The sequence below is a fragment of the Diorhabda carinulata genome, chromosome 1 (genome assembly GCF_026250575.1).
Source record: "Diorhabda carinulata isolate Delta chromosome 1, icDioCari1.1, whole genome shotgun sequence".
Lineage (NCBI taxonomy): Eukaryota > Metazoa > Arthropoda > Insecta > Coleoptera > Chrysomelidae > Diorhabda > Diorhabda carinulata.
This window is the reverse complement of record NC_079460.1, coordinates 34,685,377-34,701,549: the sequence shown is the minus strand read 5'-3', so window position 1 is coordinate 34,701,549 and position 16,173 is coordinate 34,685,377. Positions and strand designations below refer to the sequence as shown.

The 16,173-nt window shown below is 29.4% G+C and overlaps 1 protein-coding gene across 1 annotated transcript in view; it reads left to right on the top strand.

Annotated features, from left to right (window-relative positions):
* Positions 1-16,173, top strand: part of LOC130895027 (uncharacterized) — a 36,782-nt gene that overhangs the window by 15,137 nt on the left and 5,472 nt on the right. The window contains exons 15-29 of the mRNA XM_057802141.1: positions 2,521-2,751; positions 2,813-3,114; positions 3,953-4,198; positions 4,295-4,455; positions 4,582-4,866; positions 8,723-8,753; positions 9,115-9,212; positions 10,085-10,195; positions 10,988-11,125; positions 11,617-11,815; positions 12,388-12,616; positions 13,471-13,627; positions 13,784-14,026; positions 14,663-15,022; positions 15,586-15,901. Of these exons, the coding sequence (XP_057658124.1) occupies positions 2,521-2,751; positions 2,813-3,114; positions 3,953-4,198; positions 4,295-4,455; positions 4,582-4,866; positions 8,723-8,753; positions 9,115-9,212; positions 10,085-10,195; positions 10,988-11,125; positions 11,617-11,815; positions 12,388-12,616; positions 13,471-13,627; positions 13,784-14,026; positions 14,663-15,022; positions 15,586-15,901 (3,107 nt within the window). The remainder of the gene's footprint in view (positions 1-2,520; positions 2,752-2,812; positions 3,115-3,952; positions 4,199-4,294; positions 4,456-4,581; positions 4,867-8,722; positions 8,754-9,114; positions 9,213-10,084; positions 10,196-10,987; positions 11,126-11,616; positions 11,816-12,387; positions 12,617-13,470; positions 13,628-13,783; positions 14,027-14,662; positions 15,023-15,585; positions 15,902-16,173) is intronic.

Sequence of the window (16,173 nt, the reverse complement as noted above, 5' to 3'; positions counted from 1 at the left end):
TTTAAAAAATGGCTTGATGAACTACAAATGACGACGTGATGGTAGACGCGTATTTTGTGAAACTTCCAAAAGACTATTTTTTGGATATTTCGAAAAAAATTTAGACTAGCAGTTCGTAAAGCTACAATAAGATCATGCTGAATAATAATAATTTTTTACGGTAAAGTAACTTCCATCTAACCACGCTTGTATATTTTATCTTCGTACAGCAAATAATAAACAATAAATTTGTTTCAATGTTTACGAAATACTCTAATCAGTGCCTTCATATCAAACAATCGTAATTTTGTAATTAATAATCATGCTCAAATATTTGGACTTATTGTGATCTTATTTGGAAACAAGGTCAAAAATGAGATTTTAAATACCTTATTAATCCAATTTATAAAAATGGAATGAAGCAAATTTAGTTCGATTAAACAGTTACAGTTTCGAAAATAAATTTGTTGGTGGTCTGGGTCCAAAACCAAAATGATCGCATTTAAAGTTTTGAAAGCCAATAACAACAGATACAACAAAATTAAATCTAAAAAATATTAAGAATGATCAAAACTCGATCTAAAATAAAACAATTTTCTTACGCTCAAATTATATGTTTGAATGCAAGTATACTTGAAAATTGGAGCTGGAGAAGGTTTGTTACAAAATTTCAAAAGTAAATATGCATCTATAAAAAATATGTCATTAGCGCAAAATATAGTTATGCGTACAAAAAAAAATGATAAATGCATGGTTTGTCAATAATGTTAGATGAATCCACGACTATATCGCCATTGCACAGTTGTGTGTTTTTACACAGATGGTTTTTGATGATATGCTGGTCATAGAAGAATAATTAACCATTATTCCAAGAACGTACAAGAGATCAAGATATATTTAAAAATTATGTAGCACATATAAATTTTCAAATTTGCAAGTTGGTATTTATAACCACTGATGGACTCCGGCAATAATTGGTAATCAGTATGTACTCAGAACGCTGGAATTCGATTATGCTATCTTATAATATCTAAAAGCTTATCACGTAGTCAGTTCCGGGTTATGTTGAAAGAATGTGATACATACAGACGTGAGATGGTTAGGTTGGACTACATTTTAACGGAATTTAAAGGACTTTGCCAAAAATATACCTAAATTCATAAGCTATAGTCGAGTATTTTGTAATGAAATAACATTAATTTATCAGGTGGACACTTAAATTTTCACCTAATTAACAATTAATGAGAAAAATGCATTTTTTTCTAAAAGGTTTTTTTTCACAAGGTATGTTAAAAACATTATGTCATACTGGTTATACAGGTTTAAGGGTTTTAAATTTGTTTTGTAAACAACGTTACGTTCTTAAATCATAATTTCAATATAAAGCTGACCAGTATAAAAAGAGCTACAAATATTTACAAAAAGTGGCTCGATCCTTTCATCAGTAATATTGTCCAACTTCCACATTTTCTCTTCTACTTTAATCGTATTTTTAATGCCTTGTCTCAGTTTTCAAGCTTCACATTATGTATAGCCTCCAAAAATAACTGTTTTATATCACTCGTTTCAAAAGAATTATTTTTTCTTGAAACTTCTACCTTTAACTGTGCCCTAATGATCTACCCACCGTCATTTCACGAATTTCTGCAATTACATCAATTTCATATTTTTTTAATTTCTATATATGAAGGGAACACAAAGATGAAACTTAATACTTTTTGAAATTATCCAATTTTGTTAATTTTTCTGATTTTTCTTGGAAGTTTTTCTTTCATATAATTTTCTATTTAAAATCTTGGTTTTCCTGGAGCTTTACGTACTGTTTGAAATTCGCCACATTTCCATTCCTTAATAACTCGTAGATTTCCCAACACCAAGCGTACTACGGACTAATTCCACTGTGTCATCATTGACTGTAAAAGGGCCAATTTTTCGGTTCCAAAGTTTACATACTCACTCCAGAAATCGCAATAGGCTACATTGTGAATTTTGCAATACAATAACAACTCCCTAATTTGAAACATTATTCAATTTTGGCTGATGAGTCGTAAAATCAAAAGAATATTACAAACTTTCTCGGTACTAAAAATTTATCATATTTGCACAACTGATACAGTTTACAATGCCTTTTCTGATCAATACATTTATATGAATCCATTGTCATTTATGAATGTGATCAAAGCAAAACATCGACAGTAATTAATCATGTTTGAGGATTGCTTCAAATTCATACGTCCCTAAGGAATAAAAATTAGGCCACACTTGCCCAAGAGAAACCGATATTCAATTCTAACATAATAATTATAAGATTTTTTAGACATATTCCCAATGTCTACCATTTGATGACGATAACGTATCGTTCAATTACGTATCAATTTCTTATTTCTTAGGCATTTTATATGTTTATGTTTCGAAATGTTCTTGATTTTAGGTCTCTACAAATAATAATCGTAAATAGAAGTAAGATTGGATGATTGTTGCAGTATTTGTCTCGCGTGAATAACAAATTATTAAAGTGTAGATATTTTAAATATTTTTCAGCACGAGCCCCAGTTTTTTCTCACGTATCAGCTTCATTATATGGGATAACAACAATCAGAGCTTCAAACGCAGAGGATATGATTATTAAAGAGTTTGATGCTTTACAGGATAACCATACAGGTGCATATTTCTCAATGTTGGTGAGCGGAGCAGCTTTTGGTTTTTATCTAGATGTTTTCAGTTGTATTTTTCTAACAGTTGTCACGTTTCAATTTTTAATATTCAGAACAGGTAAGCTCAATAGATTCAAATGTCTCAAGATACTGAAATACACTACCAAATTTCATTTCAGACAATACACTAAGTGGTAACGTTGGATTGGTAATATCTCAGTGCATTATTTTGACGAATATGGTCCAATATGGAATTCTTCAAAGTGCAGAGGTCGTAAATAACATGATTAGTGTAGAGAGAGTGTTGCAATATACTAAACTAGAAAAAGAAGGTCCATTTGAGTCTTTACCAGCTAAAAAACCTCCTAGAGATTGGCCAAATAAAGGGGAAATTGTTTATAAAAATGTTTACCTTAGATATGCTATGAATTTACCGCCGGTTTTAAAAAATTTAACCATCAATATCGCGTCTGGAGAGAAGGTAATGTAAACATTTATTGCAAGCACATCGATTATGCGATATTTATTGTTTGCAGTGATATAAAATACCAGGTTAATAACCTTCGAGAATATAATAAATTAAATTCCAATTCTTGTTACAAATATTTTCTGAATTTCATATGATAAAAAAATTATTTTTAATGGTGGAATGAATTCACTGAAGAGTTAATGATAAAGCACTATGAAGTCCTATTATAAACTTTGCACAATATCCATTAAAGGTATATTTGAAATATATTTATATTTGTATCGTTTCAACGCCATTCAAAATTATAATTAAGACTATGTGATAACATTTTGTTGTCCAATATCTACAAACTACTTCACTGTATTATAAATGAATAAAATAATGATACTTCTGATCGCGTGGCATACCTCATTTTAGACATGCAAAGAATAACGATAAAGATCTTGAAGGTTCACGGACCTTCATAAACATAAAAAATAGTTGGAAGTCTACGACCAATTAGATTATTGTTGGAGCGCTGAAAAACTGGATTTGAACGTAAGGTTTTAGACGATTAGCCAGAATATAGAAATCCTTATACCGGAAAAGCAATTACAGAAGACCACTGCTCATAATTAACAAATGAAATGGACGTTGTTAAGTCCAAAAAAAATTAAATAGACTATATCCATTTTACGGAAAGATATACCATACACACACCATTCTCTTTTAACACCAATAATTACCACCGAATTATTATACAGTAAAAAAAGATTTAGTGCTAACGTATGACAGTGTAAAAAGTTTTTAGAATTGAACTGTTGGTTGCGGTTGTTAATATACTTTGTTCTTCAAATTTAATATGTTTCAGATTGGTATCGTAGGAAGAACTGGAGCAGGTAAATCAACACTAATTTCTTCACTATTCCGATTGGCTCCAATAGATGGTACAATACTGATAGACGGCATCGATACTGCCCAGATTGGTTTAACTGATTTGAGATCAAAAATATCCATCATTCCCCAAGAACCAATATTGTTTTCAGCATCCATTAGATACAATTTGGATCCCCTTGAGAATCATTGCGATGAAACTTTATGGGATGCTATACAAAATGTACGTTATTATAATGATACTTGTCCAATGTGATGTGATAACCTTACAATTAAATTGTGTCATTTTTTTATGTTTTTTATATTATATCCATTAAAGGTGGAATTGAAAGATGTGATAAACGATCTAACCAAACCTGTTAGCGAAGGAGGTTCCAACTTTAGTGTAGGTCAAAGGCAGCTGATCTGTCTAGCTAGAGCTATGGTTAGAAGAAACAAAATCCTTGTTATGGATGAGGCAACTGCTAACGTTGATCCACGGTAAGTAACTTGAAATCGTCATAAAAACAACCTCTTCCATTACAATACTCCTTTTTATTTTAAAATATGCTTCATATTTGAGCAATATTTTTCTAAGACATTCCAAGAAATTCAATTATATTTTAGGACTGACGATCTTATTCAAAAGACCATTCGCGAGAGATTCAAAGACTGTACTGTGCTCACCATTGCTCATAGGTTAAATACTATTATGGATTCAGATAAAGTTCTTGTTATGGATAATGGAGAAACTATGGAATTTGACCATGCACATAAATTGCTACAAATATCAAATGGATACTTCAGTAACATGGTAAAGGAAACTGGTGCTGCCATGGAAGAAACACTGAGGGCCATAGCAAAAAGTGATTATGACAAAAAAAAGAACAATTACAATCAATCTGAACTGGAGTAGTTTCTTTTAGTGTTAATTATGTATCAAAAAATGATTAAACAAACATTTTGAAATTGTGAAGATACTTTTTATGTATACATTATTTTTCCTGTCTTCAACATCACTTATTGAAAGGAGCTTTATTTTATGCTTGTCAAAATATAAACAATGATTGTATTTTTTTATATAAATAAAGAGACTATTTTCGTAAGTTTTAAGGAGCGGGCCAGCATGAGTTATCAGGACCTCCCGCAAATCCGTGGAATGGAATACATTTCTGAAATAATCATTTTTGTATGTATGCTATTAAACTAGCCAGCAATAAGGATCATAATAATAATTAAACAAGATAAATATCTTCAACTAATTCAATCCCAATGTAAAACAAATAAAAGAATCGTGAGATGGAAAAAGGCGGAAAAGTTATTTTGTCACATATTTAAAGAAACCATAAAACATGAATGGTATCAATTAAATGCAAGAAATAATAGCAAGATGCGAACTGTCAAACTATAAAAGGCAGAATTCTACCCATCAAACAATGACAAGAAAGAGGCTTTTATTTGAATCCCTTATTAATTTAAGAATGTTTTTCCATTGCTGAATGTCCACCCTTACGTCCCTTACTACTTCTATTTCCAGCTCAAAATCAAAAATTTCTTTTTCTGCTTCTGTTACCAGCTTTCAATTGTTAAAATTAAATTTTAATATTTGAAAAAGACGCAACTACCAATTCAAATTGTTTACAATTACATTGAAATTTATAGAATAGTATTATGAATTTTGCTTAAATTGTTCAGATATCTTTATCATTGATACACTTCTCATGTTGATGTAATTAAGCCATTTCTAAGAATTTCTGGTATTTGTCTCTACTCCAATGATTTTTGACTCGTAATAATTAAAAATATGTTTCTTAACGTTTCATAATTATGTTATTGCAGTTTCATTTCATTTCCTCTAACCACATGGATGATTTCTTAATCTATTTTCTAAATATTGGGATTTCTGTCGTATCTATGGTTAAAACCTACCAATTGATATAATTATTACAGAGAACTTTTAAGGCCGTATTTTCTAAAATTTGCTAACGTAGCAAATACAGTCTCCTAAAGAATTATCAGATTATCTACACTCTTACAATAAAAAGCAAGTTGTCTATGTCTAAAAACTAATATTGACAGAGTCTGCAATGAATGTTAAAATGTACATTTCCCATACATTTATAATAATTCCCACAACTTTTTAGTTGTCCGTCAAAAATATGAACATTGTTTTAACATCAGGGAATATATTCTTTATGGAGAAATATTTGAAAAGATTTGTTTGTGCGCTTTATATATAATATATATAAATTCAAATTATGAGTATCATAAACAATTGCCTTCTTATCAGGCTACAAAATACCTGAAAAATTTCTGTATTCCAGGTTAAAATATTTCTTTAATTTGCAGTAAAACGGTCAAAAAAATTCATCATCGGACAGAAAATTGTAATGATCAATTTTATGACGAACGGAATAAGCTTGTTATGAAATTTTTTGTACTTCCTCAATCAATCCTTCATGAAACAAATCTTCTAAATCTTGAAGAGCATCCATATTAAATATTTAATTATTTGTATGACAAATATTTCCAAAAATGAGCTAATCAAATGTAGGTATAATAAACAAACAAACCACTTTTGATATATATTAAAGGTTAAGTTTCTACTAAACTCTTTAATTGACACTTGTGACTGTCTAATAACTTATTTGGCTAATAACTCGATTTAATCGGAGGTTTACTTTGGTAATTTTTGGTTATTCGGTAAATAATAGTTAATAGGGACTTTATTAGAAAGTGAAGAAACCCGGCCTAAAATTTTCAAAGCTTAATCAACGCTCTAGCAATGAAGCACCTTCGTAATTGATGACTATACAAGTGGTGTCCAGTTTCGTCATATAGTCCAGTCATTTTAGATTTAATCTGCGTTCTACTCCCAGAAAAATGCATAAGACATTTTTTGTAGATAATTTGACAAGGAACAATTTTCATAAGAACCGCTATTGACTTCCGAGTAACAGATCGCGAGATATTTGCGAAAAACTGATTTTCATGACCTTTTGACCTCTATAACTTTTTTAACCGACACTATATCGATCGGGATTTTTCACATAATCATTGCAACACCGTAATGAAGATTTATACAAAAATTCAGCTCACTAGGATTTTTTTCGCGGATTGTGATTTAAAATGCCTAAAATGACTGGACTAATGGTTATGCTTACGTGGAAATAGGCTTACGTTGGTTGATTTTTTATGATTTTCAAAACTTAATCAACGCTTTTTGCAACTTCTAGCAATGAAGCACCTTCGTAATTGATGACTGTATACAAGTGGTGTCCAGTTTCGTCATATAGTCCAGTCATTTTAGGTTTTATCTGCGTTCTACTCCGTGAACGGTTGATTTTACAGATTACCTGCAAATCAGAGTCAAAGTCCATTTTCTTAACATGACTGGACTCTAAGGCGTTTTCACCCCTTTTTATAATTTTGTTGTGTCATCTATAAAAGCACTGATGCTGGAAAGTTTCAGGACATGTTTAAAAGCCATTATTTTCTTAACAACAAAAGGATCTGCAAAAAAATCAAACAAAAACGTACTGCAAAAATAAAATAGACATAACCTCAACAAGTTTTAGAGCAGAATTAATATGTTAAATTAACTCACCTGGTGAAAAACTAATAAATACCTTTTAGTATTTTCCTTCAACAATATATTCAACTGAAAAGTCTTATTTTATCACATAACCACGAAAACACTAAATGAAAATTTGTTTATGGGCATTTACCACTATCAACGAAATCGTTTGGAGTCGGTATAAGCTCCGCCCGTCTCTGTGATGTCTATTAGAAATACACAAAATAGTCACCTTCAACTTTGGCAAACTACCCATGTATATAATGTGTGGGTTAAAACTTATTATAAGTAGAATCGATAGATTAGTATATTAAGTTCAATATCTTTAAAGAGAGAAGACAAGTTGTGAGTTTTTTAAAATGACAACGTTTCGATCTTTTACTTGATCTTTATCCAGACTAAAAATATATGGTGGAATTATTCTAATCATCCATCAAGTACTAGTCCGATCAGTACGGTTATCAACAGAATTTTCACATCATGAAAATAGAAATTGTGACCTTCTGTGAAATGATGTTGCGCTAGAGCTGTTTTATCTTTTTTGTTCTTATTATATTCTCGAAAATCATATTCATGCTGGTATATTCTGAATTTTAAGTACTGTTTAGTCATACTAATGTCATTCTTGTTGCAGTCTGAACAGTTTATTTTATAATTGGAATGCTGGAGTTTGAGTGTTTTGTCTTTAATATGTGTGAACAAGTTGCTTTCCTGCAAAATGTGATTGTTCTTGTAATCATCAAATTACACCGGGCTCCGGATTTGCTACGATTTTCATAAAAAATATTACAAAGTATTACAACTTTATATATTTTTTTTTCAATAAGGGTAATAGATTTCAGGTTTAAAGTATAATACAGATACAGTTTTATTTGAAAAAAAATTAGCCTCAATCTGGAACTACTTTATGGTATATTGTATTTCGTAGGTTCAATAAATATAAAAGATAATGAACTTTATCGTACTAAAATAATAATCTTGTATATACATATAAGATGTCCACTTTCCCCTACCATTCAATTACGCCCTCTAGCAATGAGAAATTTAATTTGAAAACTTTCCATATAATTCAAAAGACAGATTAAATTTATCTTTGTTTCACTCACAAATTTTACAATCGGAAACCTTGAAGCCAAGGTCATGAAAATGTTTTCCTTCTCACTAGTAGTTGTTTTTTTTTTTCATTTTTAGATGTGCTTGCCGTGCCATTACAGTCATGGACGTAATCACATTTGATTCATTTTTTTATATCAGTTTTCAATCCCCAGATAAATACAAAATATTTGTTGTTATCGAGCTGAATGTTTTACGTTCACTTTTCGATTCATTCATCAGAAACTTTTATGAAACCTCCACTAGTTTATTTTTCTGTATATAGTTATCATTTCATATTGAAATAAAAATCGCAATATACATATAAGAACAATATTATCTAAACTAAGTATTTGTTTAGCATTGATAATAGATTATGTGATTTGAAGTGCCGAGAGATTGTTTTGTTCCATTTTTATTAATATAAGTAGCTTACATTAGTCATTTATTGGTTTGTTTTCAGATTAAAACGGAAATCAACAGCTGAATAGTCGAATGGAATTATTGTTCAAAACATGGATTCGTCTAAAAAACACGTGAACGCGTCTCCAGAAGATAAAGCTGGATTTCTATCGAAGCTAACGTATTTGTAAGTTTTTTTTTAATTATTTCTAATTCTCAGGTATATTTTAACTGCAAGTATTAACGTTCCTATTCCTAATTTGTATTTGTAATTGATTAATATAATAGGTACTTCTTATTTAGATATTTTCAACCCATAATATCCGTTTATCTATACTAACCGTCAGAAAATTCAGAGATACCTACTTTTTGAAACACTTTCTTAACTTCACCATTCTATTGCTCAGCTTAATTATATTATTTATCATGGCCCTAGCCAACGTAAATGCTGAAAGTAATAAGGAATCGTGTTTCTCTCACACTTAAGGTAGCTTCCCAATTTCGTAGACTACGTCCACTGAATTTTAAATTTTTTGTTGGTACACTTGATCCTTACATGCACTGACAATCAGCTATTTTGAATTGTTATTTATTTTGAACAGATATAAAAAATATAAATATTTGGGTGTGCATTACAATTTGCTTGGGTATCATTTATATCATACAATAAAATTAAATATCTTCTATGAACTGTGAGGTTTTAAAGAAAATGTTAAGGAAGTTATAATAATCACCCAGTTTCACGTTTATAAAATCAAATACTGACAGTTCAAATGTTTTCAATGGTCATTAGGATTAAAGATATGGAAAACTGAATAAATATATTTATTAATATTAATATAAATGTTTCTGTGTTCTTGCTAATGTATTTGATAATGCTAAGAAGTAAGTATTCAGACTAATTTTAACGAAAAATATAAATCCTGTATTATATAAAAACCTGCTGTCATCTGTAAGTGAATAAGAATGTCTGTATTGTAAAAATAAAATATTCCTTACTCTAGCATCAGATGTTTCAACGTGTTTAAATAAAAGTAAAAATTCAGAATTATTTCTTAGGTGGTTTCTGCCATTTTTTAAATTTGGATATAACAATGACATTGTACTTCAAGATGTATACAATGCAGCCAAAGCGGATTTATCTGGATTATTGGGAGATGCTTTACAAAGGTAAAATTGCTTTATATTTTTTATATTCATATTCGTGAATTATTGATATTAACCACTTTGAAATGTTAAGTTGCCATTACTTTTGGTCAATTTGCTTAGGTTTTCTTTATCATTCATATATTTTTCATATGTTCAAACAATTTCTAAAAGTAGTTTCATTATTTTTAATTGATTCTGATTTGTATTTTCATTATTAAATGCATATTTTGTTATTTCATGGCTTGTAAGTGGTATTTTTATGGTATTGCTGACTTTTTAACCTGTTGTCCAAATATATATGCTTAACAGACATCTCAATATTTGGAAAACAGAACTGCAATAATAAACCGTGCAAAACAGATAAAAAACCTTGAAACAAAAGCAACTAAATACAAGAGAATTTTTAAAAATGGTTCATGTTATGTTTTCTATTAGAAAAAAAAATGAAAACTTCAGTATGCTTTAGATCATATTCCACTATCTCATTCTTTATGTATACATTTTCGATTTCTTCTAAATGATTCTACAGAGTGACACATTCTCAATGCAAAGCAATCTTCTACAATAGCTATCAAAATTCATCTCTTAAAAATTGGCTTTATACTCTTTGCAATATACTACAGATACAATTTAGCTCAAAGGAATTTAGGTGAGATCTCTTTTTTGTGTCAAGCATTTCCAAAAAAACAATTTTTAGTTTATTCAAGCAATTATTTATGAAAATATGTTACAACTGACAAAAAAATAATAAAAATGAAAAAGCAGTCATTGAACTTTCAATTGTTGAAATATTTTAACCTGAATCTGTTTTAGGAATTGGGAGAAAGAACTCTTTAAATGCAGGAAGATGAAAAACTTGAATCCCAGTTTAAAGAAAGCCATATTTAAAACATTTTGGAAAACTTATGCACTGTATGGAGCCATCTTGTTTTTTCAATTTATTGTTCTAAGGTAAGTCACACATACTGTAAATTTCTGTTGTATGTAGTGTACAAACCTAGCTTGACCTAAGAACATTTTGATACAGCATAACTGACTGCATAGTATATTTACATTATCTGATGATAATAATAAATGCATTTATATACACAATCTGTTCAAAAAATTCGTGGACTTCTCACTGTTGTCTATCCAAATGGATAGTTCACGAATCCTCTGAAGAGGTTTTGTATAGTGGAGCTCTGGAGAGCTTAAAAAAATTATAGATACTTCTTTGAGGGGTTTCCCTATCCTACTGTTTTTTGCACAACAAAACAATGCTAACAAATATACTTAGCTTTTGGTAATTTTTGTTTCCTATTTAATTAATACTTGTTCAAGAATATCCATCTAGTGCTAAGCTTAATTTGTCTAGCTTCATTTTTAAATGTAAAACTTAATTTTCTTTCTTTAATACCAAGCTACAAGTTCAATATACAAAAAACAGTTTTTTAAACATGCAGGATGCTCCAACCAATAGTTCTGGCTGAATTCATTAACTTTTTTGATACAGACCATGAATCATATTTGGGATGGCTTTGGGGATCTGGTGTGGTATTTATGGCATTTGGAGCTGTGGCAATAACTCACAATATTAATTTAGCTACACAAAGAATTGGTATGCGGGTCCGCATTGCAGTGTGCTCTTTAGTTTACAGAAAGGTAAGCAACTTTATTTGTAGGAAACATTTAACAAAGTTCTCATCTACATTTTGTGTCACAACTATGGAGCAAGAACAATAATTGTTCAAAAAAGATGTGTTATTCGTAATTGGTCAAATTTGATAAGTATTTAGTACGATAGAAGATATGACAAAGAATCTAACATACCCTAATCCCTAACATACTTTCTCATTTTCATAATAATATTTGTTTCCAAAATCATGTGATTAACATCAATCAAATTATTTAGATATATTACTAATAGCCATAGAAATATTGTCTCCTATTCTCATATCAAAAATGTGGTAGTAGAGGTATATTAAAAAAAATATCCAATATATTACATGCAGCATACTGTTTCTTACAATAATTTGTAATTATTCACATTTAATTAGCATTTTACTTTCAATAAGCAGCTCATTACGAATTATAGAGTATCTATCCGACCCTGTTCGATAATCCTTTTAATAATAATTTATTTTATAAGCAAGCTTTTATTGATGGTATTTATGTAAGTAAATAAAATGAATATGAAATAATTAACATTTTCATAAGTTGTATTTCTATTTCAGCTTTTAAAACTAAGTCACAAATCACTTGGTAAGACAGCTGCAGGTCAATTGGTGAATTTATTATCCAATGATGTTAAAAGGTTTGATTTAGTATCGCCATATTTACATTTTATTTGGATCTCACCTATTAATGCTATAGTTGCTCTCTACGTTATGTATCATTATGTTGGATTCATTGCTGCTCTAGCTGGAATGACCTTTATTACAATAGAATCAATTCCTTTACAAAGTAAGTTACTATGTGTCATGTTATTTTGCATCATAATGTGAAGTTATATAGTGCACTTCTAAATTTATACAATCTAGCCACTGGAAATTTTGAAAAAAATTTTGTCTTATTGTCCTTATTATTTCATTGTACAGAATCTTTTGATAATCATTAATATTTGTACTTCAAATATTTAATGTTCTTATCTGTGGTCTAAATAAAAGCTGCCTAATCTGATATGGACGTATGAAACACTAGCTTCGTTGGTGATACAATAAATTGTTTGAGATCAAGAAAATAGAATCACTTAAAAAACCGTTTCCAGATATCAAATTTTTTTCCTCTTAACTTCGATTTCCGTCAATTTTTCAGCAAAGTTGCTTCTTTATATATCTGAAAAAAAAATTTGAGTTGGGGACTTGAACTTGTATTTCAATTAGGATTTTTTTAATATTGTCCCAATTGCATTGTTGAAAATTGCTGAAAATTTCTTACATATCTATCAAAGTATTTATATATTTACAAGTAAGATATTAATATTTTCTGTACATAAATATAGATGCTGTTAGTAATAACTCAAATAAGGTCTCAAGTAGGTATTTTGCACTCAAAAATGCTACTATCGTACTTATATTGTTTGCTTTTGTGAGGAAATGCCTAATGAATGAGAAGTAATTTGTAATATTGTCATAGTGTAACAATTTTTTGTAAATTTTATTATCACTATTACACTTTATAGGTTGGAAGGATTCAACATAATTAAGGCTATAATATTAATAGAGTATCCTCAGTTAAATGATACTACTGATATGCTTTTTCTTTCAAATACCAATGTCTTAGCATTATATTTAACCAGAATCCATAATTATTTTTAGTTATAATATCTAATTGGCAAGGAAAGTTACGATTTGAAATTGCGCAGAGAACAGATAAGCGCGTTAAACTTATGAGTGAAATAACTTCAGGAATACAGGTTATCAAGATGTATGCTTGGGAGAAACCTTTTAAAAAAATAATAGAATTTTCAAGAAAGTAAGCTACATCCATCGTATTTAATTATTTTTTACCCTGAGTACTTTCTAATATGCCACTAGCAAAATCACTTATTGTTATTTATAATATATATTCCATAAACATAATATGAATCACTATCCACAGTTTGAAAATACTTTTTATAATCATTTGTAGAAAAGAAATAGACATAATTGCAAAAACGTCATACTGTTATGGAGTTGTGTCAGCAATGAGTATATTTACAGAACGACTGATTCTTTATATAACTCTGGTAACAGTGATAGCACTTGGAGGAAGAATTACTGGAGATATTGCTTTTTCTTTGGCTCAACTTTTTAACAACATTCAATTAGCTATGGCAATTAATTTTCCAAAGGCGTTATCATATTACTCTGAAGCGAAGGTATCCATATCCAGGTTTGTATAACTATATATAACTTCATAATTAAGGTTTAGAATTATAATTTTATACAATCTCTTTGAAACATAAAAGCTTGTAAATTATATTCTTGATAACTCCACTACATCTGTTATTTGTCTCATAAATACAATTATTACAAGACCATTTATATTCAGATTTTGTTTTGTTGATCTTATTTGTTTGTCAGTTCTGTAAGTTAATTATAATATGAAAAAAAAATCATAAATTTGTACTACTATAATATATCTTCAACTAAAACTATTCCAAAAACTTTTATTTGTAAAATTTCGAGAGCCAAGTTAAACTGTATTTTCTCATGAGAGTTAGAGAATATAAATCTGGCTAATTTTATATTTATGTTATTAAATAGTGGAGTGAATTAGGATAGAGGGTGGACACAAGAAAAAAACTACCACTTTTTGTCAAAATTATCTGCAAAACTTTATATTCATAATTAAATTTGGTAAATTACACCATCAGGTTGTAAAAACTTTCCATTCTCCATACAGTTAAAATAACCTGAATGAATGAATGCTACTTTTCGTTACTGTTGGAAATGAGGTTCCACATTAAATGAAAAATTCATAGATCACTATTTTTATTTTCGTCTAATTAATCTTAAACATTCTTAGGTTAGAAGAATTTCTTATCTTAGAAGACATGAAAGAAAACCAAATAGCTGTCGTAAATGAAGAATGCAAGATAGGTGATGTTAAACTAAGTGAAGTTACTGCAAGCTGGACAGAAGCATCAATTGTTCCAACTTTAATGAATATAAATTTGCACATTGAACCCGGAACTCTATGCTGCATTGTTGGCAATGTAGGATCTGGAAAAAGTAGTCTTTTGCAGTTGCTCTTAGGAGAACTACCTGTCTCCAGGGGAACAGTGAGTTTGCCAGGAAAAATATCGTACGCTTCTCAGGAGCCTTGGTTGTTTGTGTCGAATGTTAGAAAGAATATTTTATTTGGACAGCCCTATATAAAAAAGAAGTAAGCATCAAATACTTTGAAAAGTCAATCATATTCATAGTAAAGTCATGGTCTAAATAAAATTACTGTCATGTTTTATTTCTAAAATACATAGAAAATCTAATATACCACTTCCAAAAGTTTTCATCGATTGTGACAGTCATTTGTTTCACACTCTTCAGTATTTTGAAATGAACAAATAAATTGAATATCAAGAATTACTACGGGTGATATTGAACAATTTAATTAGAAATAATAATTACAACAAAAAATAAACTTCTAAAAAACATTACAGCTAAATGTTTCATAATTATATTCATATGTTGAACAAATAGGGGATGGCCATACAATGATATAATTAACATTTTAAGACGGTTTTATTTGGTTTCAATAGTTTTATAAATACTCAATCAAACAACAAATGAATATATTAAATATATGAAAAATTAGTATTTGGTTATAAATATAATTGAGACATAACAAATGTTAATACAAATTGAAATTTATGAGACAATAGAGAAATAGTTTAACAACTCTTTCAAATATTTCCATTTGTCATATATAGCAATATCTTTCATGCATAGATACCAAGATGTTATCAAAGTATGTTCCTTGGAAAGAGATTTCAAACAACTTCCATATGGAGACAGGACATTAGTAGGGGAAAGGGGAACATCTTTGAGTGGTGGCCAGAGAGCGAGAGTAAATTTAGCTAGAGCAGTCTATACTGAAGCAGATATTTATTTACTGGACGACCCATTGTCAGCGGTAGACACTGAAGTGGCTAGACATTTATTTGACGAGTGTATAGTTAAGTATTTGAACAGAAAAACAAGGATTTTGGTAACTCACCAACTCCAATTCATGAAGAAAGCCGATGTTATTGTCATAATTAATAATGTAAGTACATTTTTATATGTTTTCATAATATACATCTGTTCGGTACAATTGATATACAATACCCAACAAGGAGCAAGAAACGTATTAGATAAAATAATCGGAATAAGTTTCACATGCTTAGTATCAAAAACGGATTCTCTACAATGGTCGTCAAAAATCTAGTCCTGAACGAACTTCACTTTCTTTTAAAAGTTAAAAGAAATTGAAGAAACAGTCTAATGCACTCATCCAATGACTTTTGTTTTTCTATAGACTAATTTGTGTCATGACAA